The following is a 15772-nucleotide window of genomic DNA, read 5'->3' as shown; positions in this document are numbered from 1 at the left end:
TTCTTTAAATCTCCGTTTGTTTGGTGCAATTTTGGAAAAAATATAACATCATGGATGCCGTAGACAATATCGGCTTGGCATGGCAAGAATTAACTGATAAATACGTGAACAGAGTGTGGAAGAAGTTATGGCTGAAGGTATCCAAGAATTCTCAACGAGAAGAGCCTATCGCCGTATCGTTAGGTTGACCAAATTGTCAATCTAATATATACAGCAAGACTAGGAGATGCAGACGAGCAGGATATTGAAGAGTTACCACAGGTTTCTAGTGAGAGCCTTGCCAACGATGACCTTCAAGAATTGGCAGAAGAAGGAATTCATGTAGAACTGGAAAAATAGAGATTCTGAAAACGAAGAACCCAAAGAATTTCTCTACCGATTTCCTTAGTAAAACTTTGGTAGCGAATGATCCAGATTTTGAAAGGAATGCAAAAGCAAAACGAGGTGTTTTGAATGCGATCTTAAGAATTTCAGAAGAGCCAGGACCTTTTCATAAAAACAAGAAAAATGAAATTTACATTTCTGTGTTCATATGTTAATGTGTTATTTAAGCAGCATGTAGTTTATTTTCTTGGCCTCAGCCAAGACGTAACCAATATGGCAACGGAATGTAGTTTCTATTCTCTCTTGTTTTATTTTGTATATCGTTTCTGTTTACATGTGTTACTCGATCTGTCAAAGTATTTTGCGTTTTTTTGTGGTAATTAAAAGTAATATAAAAATGAATATTATGATGTTGATTAATGATGATAAGAATAAAAAGATTGTTAATAATTAAAAAATAAAGTTCTTTAAATAAATTGTTCATTCGAATTCATCAAATTTTCATATTTTTAAATTTGCTCACATAAAGTTTTTTAAAAATAATAGTACATATTAATAAACTAATTAATAATTATATATTTTGGACCTAAGGTTTTTAAGGTTTCATTAAAAAATTTATTTTTGTTAAAAACTTTCTATAAAATTATGCCTAAATATTACGTAAGATAGGGAAGCAGAGGGTTCTTCACTTAAATATATTTAAGTAATAAATAATATAGTAATAAATATTGATACACGCATGCTTAAGCAAAGACCAAAAATTAAAAAAGTTCCTTACTAAATATACGTACTTAACACCTTACTCTTGCCGAGAAAAAAATATATTTATTTGCAACAAACAAACAAACGTTTTCAGCCTGATTCACAGGCCATCTTCAGGCTTGGAATACATTTGAAATTAAAATTCCATCCATGGAATACAAAAATTCAAATTCAAAATTAAATAAGGTATAATCAAAATAAAATATTGAATAACTAACATAAAGCAAAAAATAACAAAAAATATATAAAAATGTAACAAATGAATACGTAAGCATTAATAAATGCAAATTTCTAAGACATACAATAAAACCATTATATTGATTGGTTAGAGCCCTTATTAAACTTCTTAACCATAAACTTCCATGCAGAGGGAAGACTATCTGCGTCCCTCGCATTAAGACAGCCTTCTTGTAATCTACTTCTAAAAATCTGCAACTTTTCCGCTGTCAAGGCTAATGATGGAGACGATAAAGGATTTATGATGGCCGCCTCATTCCATTTGACCGTAGCTCCTGGCGCTTGCGCCATTTGGGACAAAACTGTTGCAAGAGAAAGCAGGAGTTTATAAAATTCCGTATGAAAACATGCAATTGGGCGTTAAAAAAGATTACATCGGAGTAACCACTAGAAGTTTAGGAATTAGAATCAAGGAGCATAGTTATAATATCAGAAAGGGGTCTAATGCAACAGTTTTGTCCCAAATGGCGCAAGCGCCAGGAGCTACGGTCAAATGGAATGAGGCGGCCATCATAAATCCTTTATCGTCTCCATCATTAGCCTTGACAGCGGAAAAGTTGCAGATTTTTAGAAGTAGATTACAAGAAGGCTGTCTTAATGCGAGGGACGCAGAAAGTCTTCCCTCTGCATGGAAGTTTATGGTTAAGAAGTTTAATAAGGGCTCTAACCAATCAATATAATGGTTTTATTGTATGTCTTAGAAATTTGCATTTATTAATGCTTACGTATTCATTTGTTACATTTTTATATATTTTTTGTTATTTTTTGCTTTATGTTAGTTATTCAATATTTTATTTTGATTGTACCTTATTTAATTTTGAATTTGAATTTTTGTATTCCATGGATGGAATTTTAATTTCAAATGTATTCCAAGCCTGAAGATGGCCTGTGAATCAGGCTGAAAACGTTTGTTTGTTTGTTGCAAATAAATATATTTTTTTCTCGGCAAGAGTAAGGTGTTAAGTACGTATATCTATAATGATTTGACATGAGTGCTTTATAAAATTGTTCCTTCTAAATTTAAGGTAGGAAACCATTTTGATGTTCTATTTAAAAAATTAATATAAAACAAATATTACGTTCTTAGCACTGCAAATGGCTAGTATTGAAAGACTTCTGGAAACACTCAATATATACGAAATGTGATATTACAAAAATATTTATTATAATTAATCATAAATAAAATCTCAAATATTTGATCTTGTAACTTTTGTCATTTTGAAGATAATTGATGAAATACTTGACAATTTTATGTCAAATTTTAAAAATAACATGTTTAAATATAAATTATAATAGCTCTTGAAAACAGGAACATATTTAATTTTAATTACAAATTCTTTCAATGTAAGATTCTAATCTTTAGAGAAAATGAATGGTTATTAACTTTATATTAACAGTTGCTATAATGAAATTTCTTTAAATAAAAGAAACAATCAATTAAATATAGTATTTAACCATAAAGCAGTTTTAGTATTTAATCTGATTAATAAATGTTACAATCTATCTAAGTAAGGAATTTTGTATTATTGTATATACGTACTCATATATTGTATGTACTGATAAATAGGATAAAAAAAACACACCTTTAACAATCTGGCAAATAAAATTTACTAAAATAAAAACGTTTTTCATCATTTTTAACCAATATTCCTCAGTTATCATAAAATAAAACATGAAATAATTAAATGTGTAGATAAAATTTTATATATATAAGACAATGTGTATTTTGTATTTGTTTATTCTCTAATAGGTTATTTTAAATTAAAAAATATTAAATTGAATATTTTCTATAAAACACGTAATACTGTGATTTTATAAAATTAAAATCAACTGAGAGTAATGATGAGAAATTCTACTTTACTTCTTTACTTTTTTTTTGAGTTTTTAGTTTTGGATACTTCACATTTCTGATCATGAACACGTTTTAAACTAAAAGAAACATCTGATGGCTTTCCAGAACTCCAAAACATAAAAGTATGACGGCTATAACCGAAACACAAGATGAACATACACTTGAACGACAGGCAACCTGTAGTAGTAGTCACCATAGTAATAATGGTCGATACTAACCACAAACAACCAAACATTTACAAACTGTAGCATCCTACTAATCGGACATTTCTAAACTAAAAACGACTTTTTCCCCTTTTCTTCCCGTTTATTACGGAAGCTTAACTGAATGACGATATCTACAGGAAAATCTTCGTTAGTTCAAAATTCAAGGGACGAAATAATCGCGACTTTGTTGTGATTTTTTAAAATCATTGTTGTTTGTAAGTAAATAGCCAGAGTTAAGTTTATATATTCAGGGTTTTTATCTTCTATTCGTTAATTATTGGATTAATCAGAATGCAATTTTTCCATAATAGAGCTGGAAAATAGTTTAAAATTAATCTATTTTGTTATTTACTTTTTATTTAGACTAATTTTAATTTATTAGTATAAACCCTATAGTCTTGTATTCTAATCCTCTCATAACGGAGGATTAGAAACATGACAAAATAATACACCAATAATACATAGATTTAATCCGAGGATTTTTTAAAATTACTTCTATTAGAAATTTGATATTTTTATAATTGAAAGCTTTACAAATATTATAAAATATTAAATAAAAATTATTCTGGTTCAATTTTTCAAAATTAATATTAGACAAATATTTATTACTTATTGTCAGATGATTCTTGCATTCAAGAAAAATATGAAATAAAAGTAAATAAATCAATGCGAAAACGACAGAATTCCTGTTTAAAAAATTTATTTTAAATTTATACTTTTAAGGACCAAATATTTAAGGATTAATGAGAGTTTACAAAATTCGTAATGTAGTAGTAATTACAAATTGTTTACAATTATAATTGTTCTTTCGTAAAAGTTTGTAACGTTTTCATTAATTTGTAAAATCATTCCAATTTAATAGTGAATAAAACCTCACTCTATTTTATAATATATATCTTTCCACCTCGACACTAACTTTGCCTCCACTCTCATCATGGATTTGGTTAAGCCCGCAATGGAGAAATGAGGGACTGGACCCGTCCTTGATATATTGAGGAATAAAAAAGTCCCATGAAAGTTCTTGAGGTTTTCCACCGGAGAATTCGATGCCAGGTCCTCATCGCAGCAGGATGATGCCTTAACAGCCTTGGCCATCCTGCCATCTGCTATATTATTAAAATAGTGCAGTATATAATCTTATGATTAATAAGATCAACATTAACAACAATTCGTTTATATCAACTTTTATCGTTTTTGAAGAGGCGAAATGAAACCTTTAAAAATAGTTTGAACTTGATTATAATAATGAATACATTTACAGTCATATATAGCGTTTTATTTAATATTATTTATCATAGTAATAATACTGTATTTTTGTTTTTTTCTAAGTAAAATAAAAATTTAAATTTCTCCATGTAGATTCTAAGAAATATGTTTAAAGAATTGCTTTATTAGAATTATTAGAATCGATTGAATCTAAAATTTTTAAAATATGTAATCGTGAATTCTAAAAATCAGTGCTAAGGTATATATTCAATAACTGGATCAGGATCAGGCCACTTTGTGCTAACAATAAATAGTTTAGTTGGTATCATAACTGGTATCAATTTCTCTAATTTTTACCAATAAAAAATAGAACAATACTGCCAATACAAAACATATTACGATAATATCAGGTTTCTCATCCATAACTCTATCAGAAATATCAGGTTTTCTGATACTCACGATCACTAAAAATTGTTTAGTTGGAATCATAACTGTAATGTCGTAGTTTTCGTGTTCTTCATTAGAATTAGATGAGTAAATCATTTCAACAGGTTGGTTGAGGATATTACTACAAATTATCGACGATACTTCCATTTCTACTTCATTTCTTGATATATTATCGTTATTAAATAGCTTGATATTTTTCGTTAAATAATGTTTGATAATCGGAATTCCCAAGCCTTTAATTTTATCTTTGTTTCTTATAATTATATTTGGCCTGTTACTCGATCGTTCGTCTTTGATAGTAAGAAACCAATATTTGGATGATGGCAGCAATGATCCTATATCTTCTAGCCGGCGCGATAGTTGGCTGAGGTTCGAAAATGGCATTTAAATCGAATGTATAATTTTGCAAACGATATAAAGTTGTGGCGGCAAATTCTTTAAAACGTTTCCTTCTTGGCATTATTCGTGACGAAAAAATGAGCAAGATTATTGAAAGGATTAGTAGGATCTAGGACCAATGGTCTCTGTTGTAAAATATAATCAGGTGGGAATCGCGCGCCTTGGTGATTCCATACCTTACATTCAGTAAATATAATTCTCATATTGTCTAAATTTATCATCATTTTAAGAAAACGCTGGAAAGTTTTTAATATGGAAACATTGTGGTATCTGTTTTCTTGTTTGGTGGCTACGTAAAGAGCTATTACCTCAATCAAGTACGATTGTCCTCTGATATAACCCGATATAAAAAGAGTTTTATTCCAGAATTTTGCTAATCTAATAAAATTATGCACAAATTGTGACTGATTATTTATAAAATTGGCTTGAGTTTCACACAAACTACTGCTATATCTATATCCATCTGTGGATGGATTCGGTAAACTGCTTATCTCCTCCATTACTAACTCTCTCTGCTCGTCTGGATCCTGACTAAAATTTATTGCAGGTGCGACATCGAACTTGATATTGTTTATCCTTACTTGAATGGTATTTCGATATTTAGAGATGATGTTATAATTTTTCCATAATAAAATACCTTCGAAATCGTCAATGATAGAATTAAATGGAGGTAACTCGTCATTAATAAAAAGTACACAATCGAAATCGAAATCTATTTTTATAGAAGTTTGTTTCCTTACACTACCAAAAATGCCAACTCTATCGATTCTAAACTGACTGTTCCGCTTCAAAAGTTCAAATAAATTTGTTGCGTACCTCCTTCCTTCTTCCACATCTTCTATTGAAGGTATTAAACTTTGAGAAAATTCCAGCAATTCATTTTCCATCGTCGCATAATGTCTATCCATTTTGCATATCCGTAATCCTAGAATTCTATTATGGTAGCCACCGGTGGAAAAATAATACCGGAGGTCGAGCATGCTATTGAAGGACTAAGCGAGACACGAAAAGAAGCGTTCCGATGGGAAGTTGCACTCAAAATCAAACAGGCAAAAATCGAATATGCGATTTTTTCCTTTTTTGGATATTTTCCTGAAGAAGGTCGTTAAACACGACCGAAAACGTTCGTACCGAATAAACACGGCTGCATTTTATAAGGTGTCATAAGTGTAGTGTTTTCGAACCGGATGCTCCTAGTATAAATCCGTCTTTAGTCGGTTGCCGAAATGGCCAATCCAAATCGACCAGACGGAAACGTCTACAGGCGATAAACTACAACTACAGCCAGATTCCATTCGTTAGCGTGATGTTGGTGCATATGACGTTACAGCAAGCCTACATTTGAACATAACAGATGTTTTCAAATAACAAGATACGATAAAATGCTAAAATTATTTATTAATTAATAGCTGCTTATGTGTAAATTACTGTAGAATATTTGAGTTTAACAACCGTATTTAAAAGTCTTTTGTTAACATTTATTTAATAAGTTAACGAGCTAGATTTTTTATTACATGGGTACCTTACTTAACTTTCAAATTTTTTTTCGGCAATCGTCAACATTTTCGGTAGACATTCTTTTCAAAATTTAAATTTTTTTTTGTTTACGATATTCTATAATTAATTCTAATTTTATAGTTCATAATTTACAAAACTTTATTATTAAAGAAAATGGCAAAACTCTTCCTTGTCTTGATATTTCCGCTAACAAACTCTGTACAATTCCCCAGCCCCTCCTGATTTACCATGATACATTTCAAAATATTTATTCCATTTTATAATTTTTGCTATCCATTCATCAGTAAGTTTAATAAGTTCTCCATAAGATGAATTCTGCACCCATGATAGAATGCTATAGTTATTGTGTTAGTGGAATTACTCCAGTTAGGGCGTTTGTATTTAGAGCAAGATATCCTGCTATATATTCGAGAGCGTCGTGAGAAGTTAAATTCTGACGAATATCATCTTACTTCCACGATAAATATTTCGTTCCTGCGGTCTCCCAATCATTGACAGCTTTCCCATTAGTCCAGGAGACCATTACCTAGGTCCAGGGCCGGATTTGAGGCGATTAGAGCGATTGGTGCCAATCGGCCCCGTGCTTGAAGGAGCCCCGCATCACATCAAAATTTATATATTTAAAAATAGTACATGTTACAAAAATAAATATCTAGGTATATTATTATTAAAAATAAAACAACATATTTCAATATGTAAATTAACTGTTAATTAATTTTGTTATTTAAAGTTTGAGGGGCCCCGCAAAAAAAAAATTTAATCGGACCTCGCACCTATTGGATCCGGCGCTGCTAGGTCCTAGGTGAACAAGAGTTTGGGGGCGCAAAAATTCAAAATAATAGTGATAACAATAACATAATGTAAAAATAATAATTTTATATAGAAACAATTCGTAAAGAAATCAGTTGATTAGTGTTAATATACTTTGTATGGACAGGGTGGTAGTAGGATACTAGAGGGAGGTCATGGATCATAACTTGGCTGGAGTAAGGTTTAATGAAAATGTACTCATTATAGGCATTTACAGTTTTAAAAAAATTCAACTCTATTCTCAAACGCTTTTTAATAATTAATAATATAACAGTTATTTTTTAATGGAATCTCATAACAGATGTTCGCCACACAACTTTAAACTTAAGCTAGTAAAAACCCTAACAGACCTCTTTCGCGCCTATACCAGGATTTACACCTTCCAGAATAAAACCACCAGAATTGCCCATGTGACCTCCCCGGAGCGACATAGTCACACCACCAACGTCAACCAATGTTGTATTGTTAGTGGCTATAAAACAAATTATAGAAGTGAAAAGAAAACTTTTTCTACCTTTACCGAAAGAGTTACTGAGAAGTGTTTGGCTCTGAAAAATTCCCACTGATTTAATAGGATTAAAAATTATTATTATATCAGTTATACGCAGTAATTAGAAAGTAAAAAAAATTAAGATTTAAAAGCTTTGTAATTTTATCATATAAAGGTCATGGTATCAATTAAAAACAGTACTAGGGGCCGTCCATAAATTACGTAAGGTATTTTGGGGTGGGTGGGGTCAAGGATTTCTTACGATTTCTTACTCAGGGGTAGGGGGTAATAAATCTCGTCTTACGTAATATTCTTATTTTTTGATTTCGTTGAGTGGTGGAGTTTTGAATTTGGCGGTTTCTATTAAGAACGCTCGTTGTACTAATGCCATCAAGTGTGACGTGATAGAATAATAACGCTAGCAGATTCACACTCTACACATTTTTTTTTATCATGAGAGAAAAGCCGTGTGGTGGTTTCTTTCTTTTTATTAGAATAAGTGCACCACTCCTATGGGTATATAACACTAAGAATACATAAACCAAAATACATGATACAAAGTAAACATAAAATTAGTATTCGGCTTTTAGTGAAAACTAAAATGTAAAACTAGATATTAGAAATTATAAATAGTTTTTTCTTCCATGTTTATTGAACATAATTGTAAAAAGCATCAAACAGTGGCTTCTGAACAAGCTTATCGAGTGGGCATGGCCACCTGAAACCAAGCGTAAAGATTTCTAATTTTAGAATAAGTCTATGTTGATCGTAAACTGGACAATGATAGATTATCATATCGGTCGACGGTGTCTAGGTTTTCTGTAGAGCAAAAGCAAGAGGCAGTTTCTGCCCGGTTATACATCGCCAGGTAGCTTCTAAAATTACCATGCTCAGTAAGTAGTTGAGCAGTAGCAAAAGTTAAATCTCTTAAGTGGTGATGAGAACTTGCATTCAACACTAGAAAGATAAAGTCTTGTTATTCTACCAGTTTTACTGCTCAACCATTGTTGATTCCACTTTTGCATAGCGTTGTCATGAATATAATTTGTAAGGCTGCTACGTGAGAGAGGGATGTGTAGTCCAAGTCAGTGTCCTTTGCAGCTGACAGCCTCAAAGTCGGCTTTTTCATTTCCAAGTATGCCAGTATGGCCAGGAAAAAAATATAAAAGTTATCTTATTTACAAGATTTTTAATATGGTGCTGGATATATGTGATTTTATTGCTATTGCAATTGGGATTTAATAGAGCTTTTAGGACAGACTGAGAATCACTGTAAATATTGAGAGACAGAGTTTTGTTTGGTAGTGAAGTGACCCACTGAACAGCTTGGTAGTCAGTATCATCTTCAGCTTGATAGATGGAGGTATCTGTACCTTCTAACATATTTTGGGCAAAATATGTCAGTTTGGAGGAAGATACAGATACTTGAGCCAACATGAAGGGGGCTTTCAGACCCATCTGTGTAGATATTGATGTCTGCATGGTTATCCATGGAGGAAGCAGATGACACCAAATGTACCCTGGGGATAACCTTGTTTACAGGGATCAGAGATAGTAGGGTAATTGCAATGTGGTAGCATATGAACAGCCGTAGATAGGAGTAGAGCCTGTTGTTGAGCCTTTGATGTTTGTAGTTCTGATGTAGTAGTTTAGAACCTTTTCTACAATACATAGTTGCAAAGGAAGGAGCTCTGCTAGTATCAGAGAAGCATTAGTACAAACAGTTCTGCAGCACTTTGAAATTCTGATGGCAAACTGTCTTTGAAGAGAGAGTAATTTACTTGCTACTGAATTTTTACTAGTTACATGACCCCAGCTAGAGGCGGCGTATAGTAGTAGCATTGGTTGTATTACCCCATTATATAGAGTTTTACAAACTTTATGATTTAGTCTCCAGATGCACCTAGCACATTTTAGCAGCATGTAGTTTATTTTCTTGGCCTTAGCCAAGATGTAATTAATATGGCAACGGAATGTGGTTTCTATTCTCTCTTGTTTTATTTTGTATGACGTTGATTAATGATAATAATAATAAAAAGTAATTTCTTCGTCCGATGGTTCTTTTATTTTTTAAATAATTTTTAAAGACGAATTCGCCCAAAACTGGGATCACCATTTATTACTTTTGCGTTCTAGACGATACATTTCCGGCGACCGACCTTCCTTTCTAGGCTACTAGCCGCCAAAAAGTTAAAATAAGTCATTAAAAAACACAAAAATTTCCAATTAAAAACACAAAGATTTTCTAAAATCGGAACTGGTGTTATACGAACGTCTTTCTTGTTACCATCTGTACCTTCTTGGGGGTGTTTCGGCCTTTTATCCACAAAAAATGAGCGCTGGAAAATGTAGATTAAGCAGGTTCCCCCTGGTGACGATATTTTATACTCATAATTCGTAATTTCTTCGTCCGATGGTTCTTTTATTTTTTAAATAATTTTTAAAGACGAATTCGCCCAAAACTGGGATCCATTTCCGTTCTAGAAGATCTTTGTGTTTTTCTAGACTTGAAATTTCTGTTTTTTTAATGACTTTAACTTTTTGGCGGCTAGTAGCCTAGAAAGGAAAGGTCGGTCGCCGGAAATGTATCGTCTAGAACGCAAAAGTAATAAATGGTGATTCCTATTTTGGGCGAATTCGTCTTTAAAAATTATTTAAATAATAAAAGATTTTTTATAATTAAAAATTAAAGTTCTTAAAATAAATTGTTTATTCGAATTTCATTAAATTTTTATATTTTAAATTTGTTCACATAAAGTCTTTTATAAATAATAGTACATATTAATAAACTAATTAATAATTATATATTTTGGACCTAAGGTTTTTAGGGTTTCGTAAAAAATTTATTTTTGTTAAAAACTTTCTATAAAATTATGCCTAAATATTACGTAAGATAGGGAAGTAGAGGGTTCTTCACTTAAATACATTTTAAGTAATAAATAATATAGTAATAAATATTGGTACACGCAATGCTTAACTTGCCTTTTTACATTACCATCTGTTGCGTATCTTAAAAACAGTTGCAAATATAATGTTTAAACATGCATTATTATATGGATAGGATAGATAGGGTGTGATCTATATCCTATTTCTGAGATCAAAAAATGTTTCAATGAGAGGAAATAAAACTCATACTTAATCATATTTAGAAGTACAATATTTTATTAACATTAAAAGAAGGCTTCGAATTTAAAACTTATCTAATGTGAAGGATGAATCTGATGTATTTCGACCAGTTTGTTAATATCAGGGTCGAATTCACTTAAAATCAGCCGTAAGTCGCCGCGTTCAGTAACTTGCAGCCGATTTCTGTTTTTAGTTAGCAACGTTGCTACAGCACTAAATCCACGTTCACACAAATATGACGATGGGAATGCTATCAGAAATCGTTGAACAACTGACCATAACTCAGGGTACAGTTGAGAGATTTGCTTCTGCAGCCAAAATTCTTGGTAGCCATTCTTGAACTTTCATTTTTAGCATATTTATGCAATAATGTTACTAAATAAGTTATTAGCTATAATATGTCAACGTGTTAGAAATATTCAGGCTGTGATCTTCAATAAAAATTAAAAAATATATAGATTGTCAGCATTTTATATATATTATAGTCAGATTTTTATAAATAGAATTTGTCTGCCATCGCCCCTCTAGATTTCCTTAATGCCCCCTAATTTCATTTGAGCCTTCTACTGCCCCCTGAAAGCCTCCAGTACCCACAAGGGGGCGTTATCGCCCACTTTGAGAAACGCTGGTTTAGTGATAAGATTACTAAACACTGCTAGTTGGTTGCTGGTTCGCATCGCAAATAAACCGGCCACACAGAATTCTCCGGGTTTTATTTGTGTCTAATACATAAATAATCATCTCTCCCGATATTACGGTAAAAATATCGAGTTGTTCTTGTAATTTCGCCACGTATTTGCATTAATTTCGTTTTATATTTCCGTGTACGGTCTTGCTTAACGCGAAATGTTTATATTTACACGTTCGTATTTCACGTCAGCACCACCACGTGCATTTATCGAACCGGCCCTATTCTAACTCCTAGCCCCACACCGGTGTGTCTTTTTAATCGTCATTATACACCCGTCAGATTCCGAAATTATAATTTAAAAAAAAAAAATCAAAAATTCCCTTCTTCTCGGTTTAACGCGTAACAATCGAATTCAACAATTGAAGTTGTTGTTGTTGCGTTTTGCTCTTGTTAGGAAGAGTGCGATTTGGAAAGCGATTCGAAGATGTTTTTTTATGGTGGAAATTATCGACTTCTGTCCCATCCCTCTGGGTATGAGACGTTTTACATTTTATTATTATTTATTCGGATAAGAAATTCGTTTTAGAGATTAAAAGCTTTATAGAAAAACTTCCATCTACAATATATAGTTAGGCCTAATTAAATGAAATGTAAAGATTCCGACTCTGGTTTATATCCGAAGCAGACTTTACGTCTTTTGTGTCTTCCTGTAATACGGGGCTTTATAAGACAGTTATTTAAACGAGTAATCGGCCTCTTTTATATTACAGATTCGTGTCTAACTCTGGTACGGAATATGACGAAATTTACTAACATTCTAATAGGAATTTCGTTTAGTAAATATAAACTATAACTTTTTAAATTTTAATATGCGTTGTTTTAAAAGAACAGAAGAAGATTTAGACTAGTCGAGTGTTTAGCTACAATTCATAAAAGGCTTATCCCCTGTGGCGAATAAATTTAAAAGCATTGAGAGTAGAATTAAATAGTTATTGTCTTTGCATATTTAGGGAGGGATCGGATAAACATGTGGACGTGCGAAGATTCGTCAGTCCACACAATTTGGATGATTTTAAATTTCGAGGCAGCAAGATGAAGAAAGGCCTCTTGAAGCAGTTCGAACCGTCGACCGGTGCTTTCGAAGGTTTGGACGTTTTTGAAAATAACATCAAGCCCGCTTATAGACAAGTTTTGATGAAGGTTCGACCAATCTGTCAGACGGCCTGCCAACGTTTTAACAGGTAAATTACATTACTGTTTGTATATAATAAACTTATGCATATTATATATTCTATACAGTAAGGGGGTTGAGGAATTATCGTAGAGTTTGGTTAAGCAAACTTTACATGGTTCCATTTGTTAAGTGATAATAAGTAGTTGTGTATCTACTCACATCTAAACGTAGAAATGCTGCCAATTGTTTTTGGTTCCGTTGTAATCTTATGGGTCTTCCGTCACCATCTTATTCTATTAGTATTTAAGCGGCGCCTACTCATATATATAATTAAACTTGGAATGTAGTGCCAGTGTTTGTTACTCTGTGTGAATCGAATGTTTTCCATGTGTTATAATTTTTCTTTAACATTTTCTAAATATTCGTGGTTGAAGCTTCGTAATTCAATTTCAAGATTATATATTTATTTTATTACAAATTCTTTGTTTCCTTGTTTAGTGAGAGATTGGTCGAGAATGTGGAGGATGAAGAAGTGTACAATAGAGAGAGCGCGGTTGCTCCACGAAACGATGACCCGGCAGAGCACGAAGATTGCGTGCAAGATAATGGCCGTGAATATCGGGAAAGAAATACATTGAAGAAGGTCGGGTCGTTCTTTAAGAGCATGTGGAAACCCGTTAAGAATTAAGATTTTGTTCGCGATTTAGCCTCGGCTCTGAAATTGGCAGTAAATCGAGTGCGGTGCTCAGCCCAAGTATCGATTACACCAAAAACTTTTATGGTATTAAAATTTGAATCTGAAATTCGAGTTAGAAATATTTGCGAATTGATGAGAATCGCGTAACTTTCCGGTGTTTTACGGCGCTGTACCGAGAATTGGCGACGTATTCGTCTGCCACGCCAGTGTCATTACGAATGCAAGGAAAAGTTAAGATAAAAATGAAAAATAAGCTATTTTGAGTGAAAAATTGAATTCTAGACATCACCGAACCAAGGAATTAGTAGAAAATTTCATTTTCTTAGTTTCACTCGCTGTAGGCTAATCGATAGAAATACGGCGGAACCTCGATATAACGCCACAATATCTTTTAATGAAATTCAAATCGAGTTAGACGTTTTTCATGAATAATTATGCTTCTTTTTCTACATTTAGATCCATGCAGAAGGTGTGTAAAATGGCCAAAGGTGGAGAATGCGAGCACGTTCAGTTCGAGTAAGGGTCTCTTTGCTTCCATCTTGGGACAATCGAGAATAAGATCCGCTCTATAATTTGCTGGATTTGGTCCGAGTTGGCTTTGGGTAAGTGTCTATGGCAACTTTATTGTATTTTACACCAAACACTTATAAACTAAGACCGTAAAATCTTCTAAATTAACACGATTTCATACTAACACGCAATTAATGGCGGACAACAGGAAATCATTTATCATTTATACCATTTCATCTATACAATCATTTATACTATTGCTTTCTCTGTGTCTGCGCAACACAAAGAAAGCAATAGTATAAATGATTGTAGAAATGAAATTATCCAGTAATCTTACGTGATTACGAGGACGAGAACGTGCTAAAATAATCGAACTAACAACGACATATTTTTTTTTTTTTTTTTGTTGACTATGAAACACAATATAGTGCTTACGACGATCACTTGGCTTTTCTTCTCCCTGTTATTTAGTTGAGACAAGCATTACGTGCGTATGTAGCTCGTTTCGGGCCTAATATGCCCCTCTTCAGTCAACTAAATATTAAGACGATGACACTTTACAACCAATGTTTCAGGCAATGGCACTTTACTAACTAATGTTAAGAACGTTGGTTTTAAAAACTTTTTAACTTTAAAACTTCGACTAAAATCAGACTGTTGCTTCACGGCACTTAAACTGTTGTGCTCATTAGCATATTCTTTCGTGTCCGAGGTTAACTGATGCGGAGTTGGATTTTCGTAACTATGAATGAAGATTTCAGTGTATATTAATTCTTATAATATGTTTTATAATATTTTAAACCAATTTCCATTTATCTTAACGCCTGGATATTTATTAATGCTGTTCTGACTCTTAAAAATTTCCACGCTTTCTTTAAAACTTCCTATTATATGCTTTAGATTCTTTATGTAAAATTTTTATGTTATTTTGATCAATGTTACAACTGTTTATCGTGCAATGCTCGAAGAAGGCTGTAGAATTAATTCAGCGTTCCTCGAGCATTGCACGGATAAATAAGAATTTTAATTTGTTTAAAAGTTTTTCTTTTTTAATATCATTAATATTATGACTTGTCACTTGATTGTCAGAATGGAAATGATTTCATAATATAATTGTGAAGAATTTGATTTATAAATTGCAAAAATTTCTGAAAATATCAATACATCGATTGACGAAAAAATAAACAATCAACAATACAAATAATAAAGATGTAATATAACAATCGGGCGTCTTATTTGTTTGACTTCATTTAATGCGGAGACGAAATACGCGTCTCCCCAGACTAAATGGGGGTGTAAACCCAAATCCTCCGAGCCTTACTCCTCGTGGTGCCCCGGGATACTTCTTATCTGACGCCTATTCTCGAGTGATCCAACGGGACT

At 32.4% G+C, this 15772-nt stretch overlaps 1 protein-coding gene across 1 annotated transcript; it reads right to left on the bottom strand.

Annotated features, from left to right (window-relative positions):
• Positions 1-5471: 5471 nt before the first annotated feature.
• Positions 5472-6341, bottom strand: LOC136970658 (2'-5'-oligoadenylate synthase 1A-like). The gene has a single exon (XM_067265115.1). It carries the CDS (start codon positions 6339-6341, stop codon positions 5472-5474), a length of 870 nt encoding a protein of 289 aa, XP_067121216.1.
• Between the last annotated feature and the right edge of the window lie 9431 nt (positions 6342-15772).

Source organism: Centruroides vittatus, unplaced genomic scaffold, assembly GCF_030686945.1.
Source record: "Centruroides vittatus isolate TY-2023 unplaced genomic scaffold, ASM3068694v2 contig_2090, whole genome shotgun sequence".
Lineage (NCBI taxonomy): Eukaryota > Metazoa > Arthropoda > Arachnida > Scorpiones > Buthidae > Centruroides > Centruroides vittatus.
The sequence above is the reverse complement of the archived record's forward strand: the minus strand, read 5'-3'. Positions and strand labels throughout refer to the sequence as shown.

Coding starts and splice junctions, on each gene's coding strand:
- LOC136970658 (XM_067265115.1), bottom strand. CDS start 6,341: ATGGATAGACATTATGCGACGATGGAAAATGAATTGCTGGAATTTTCT.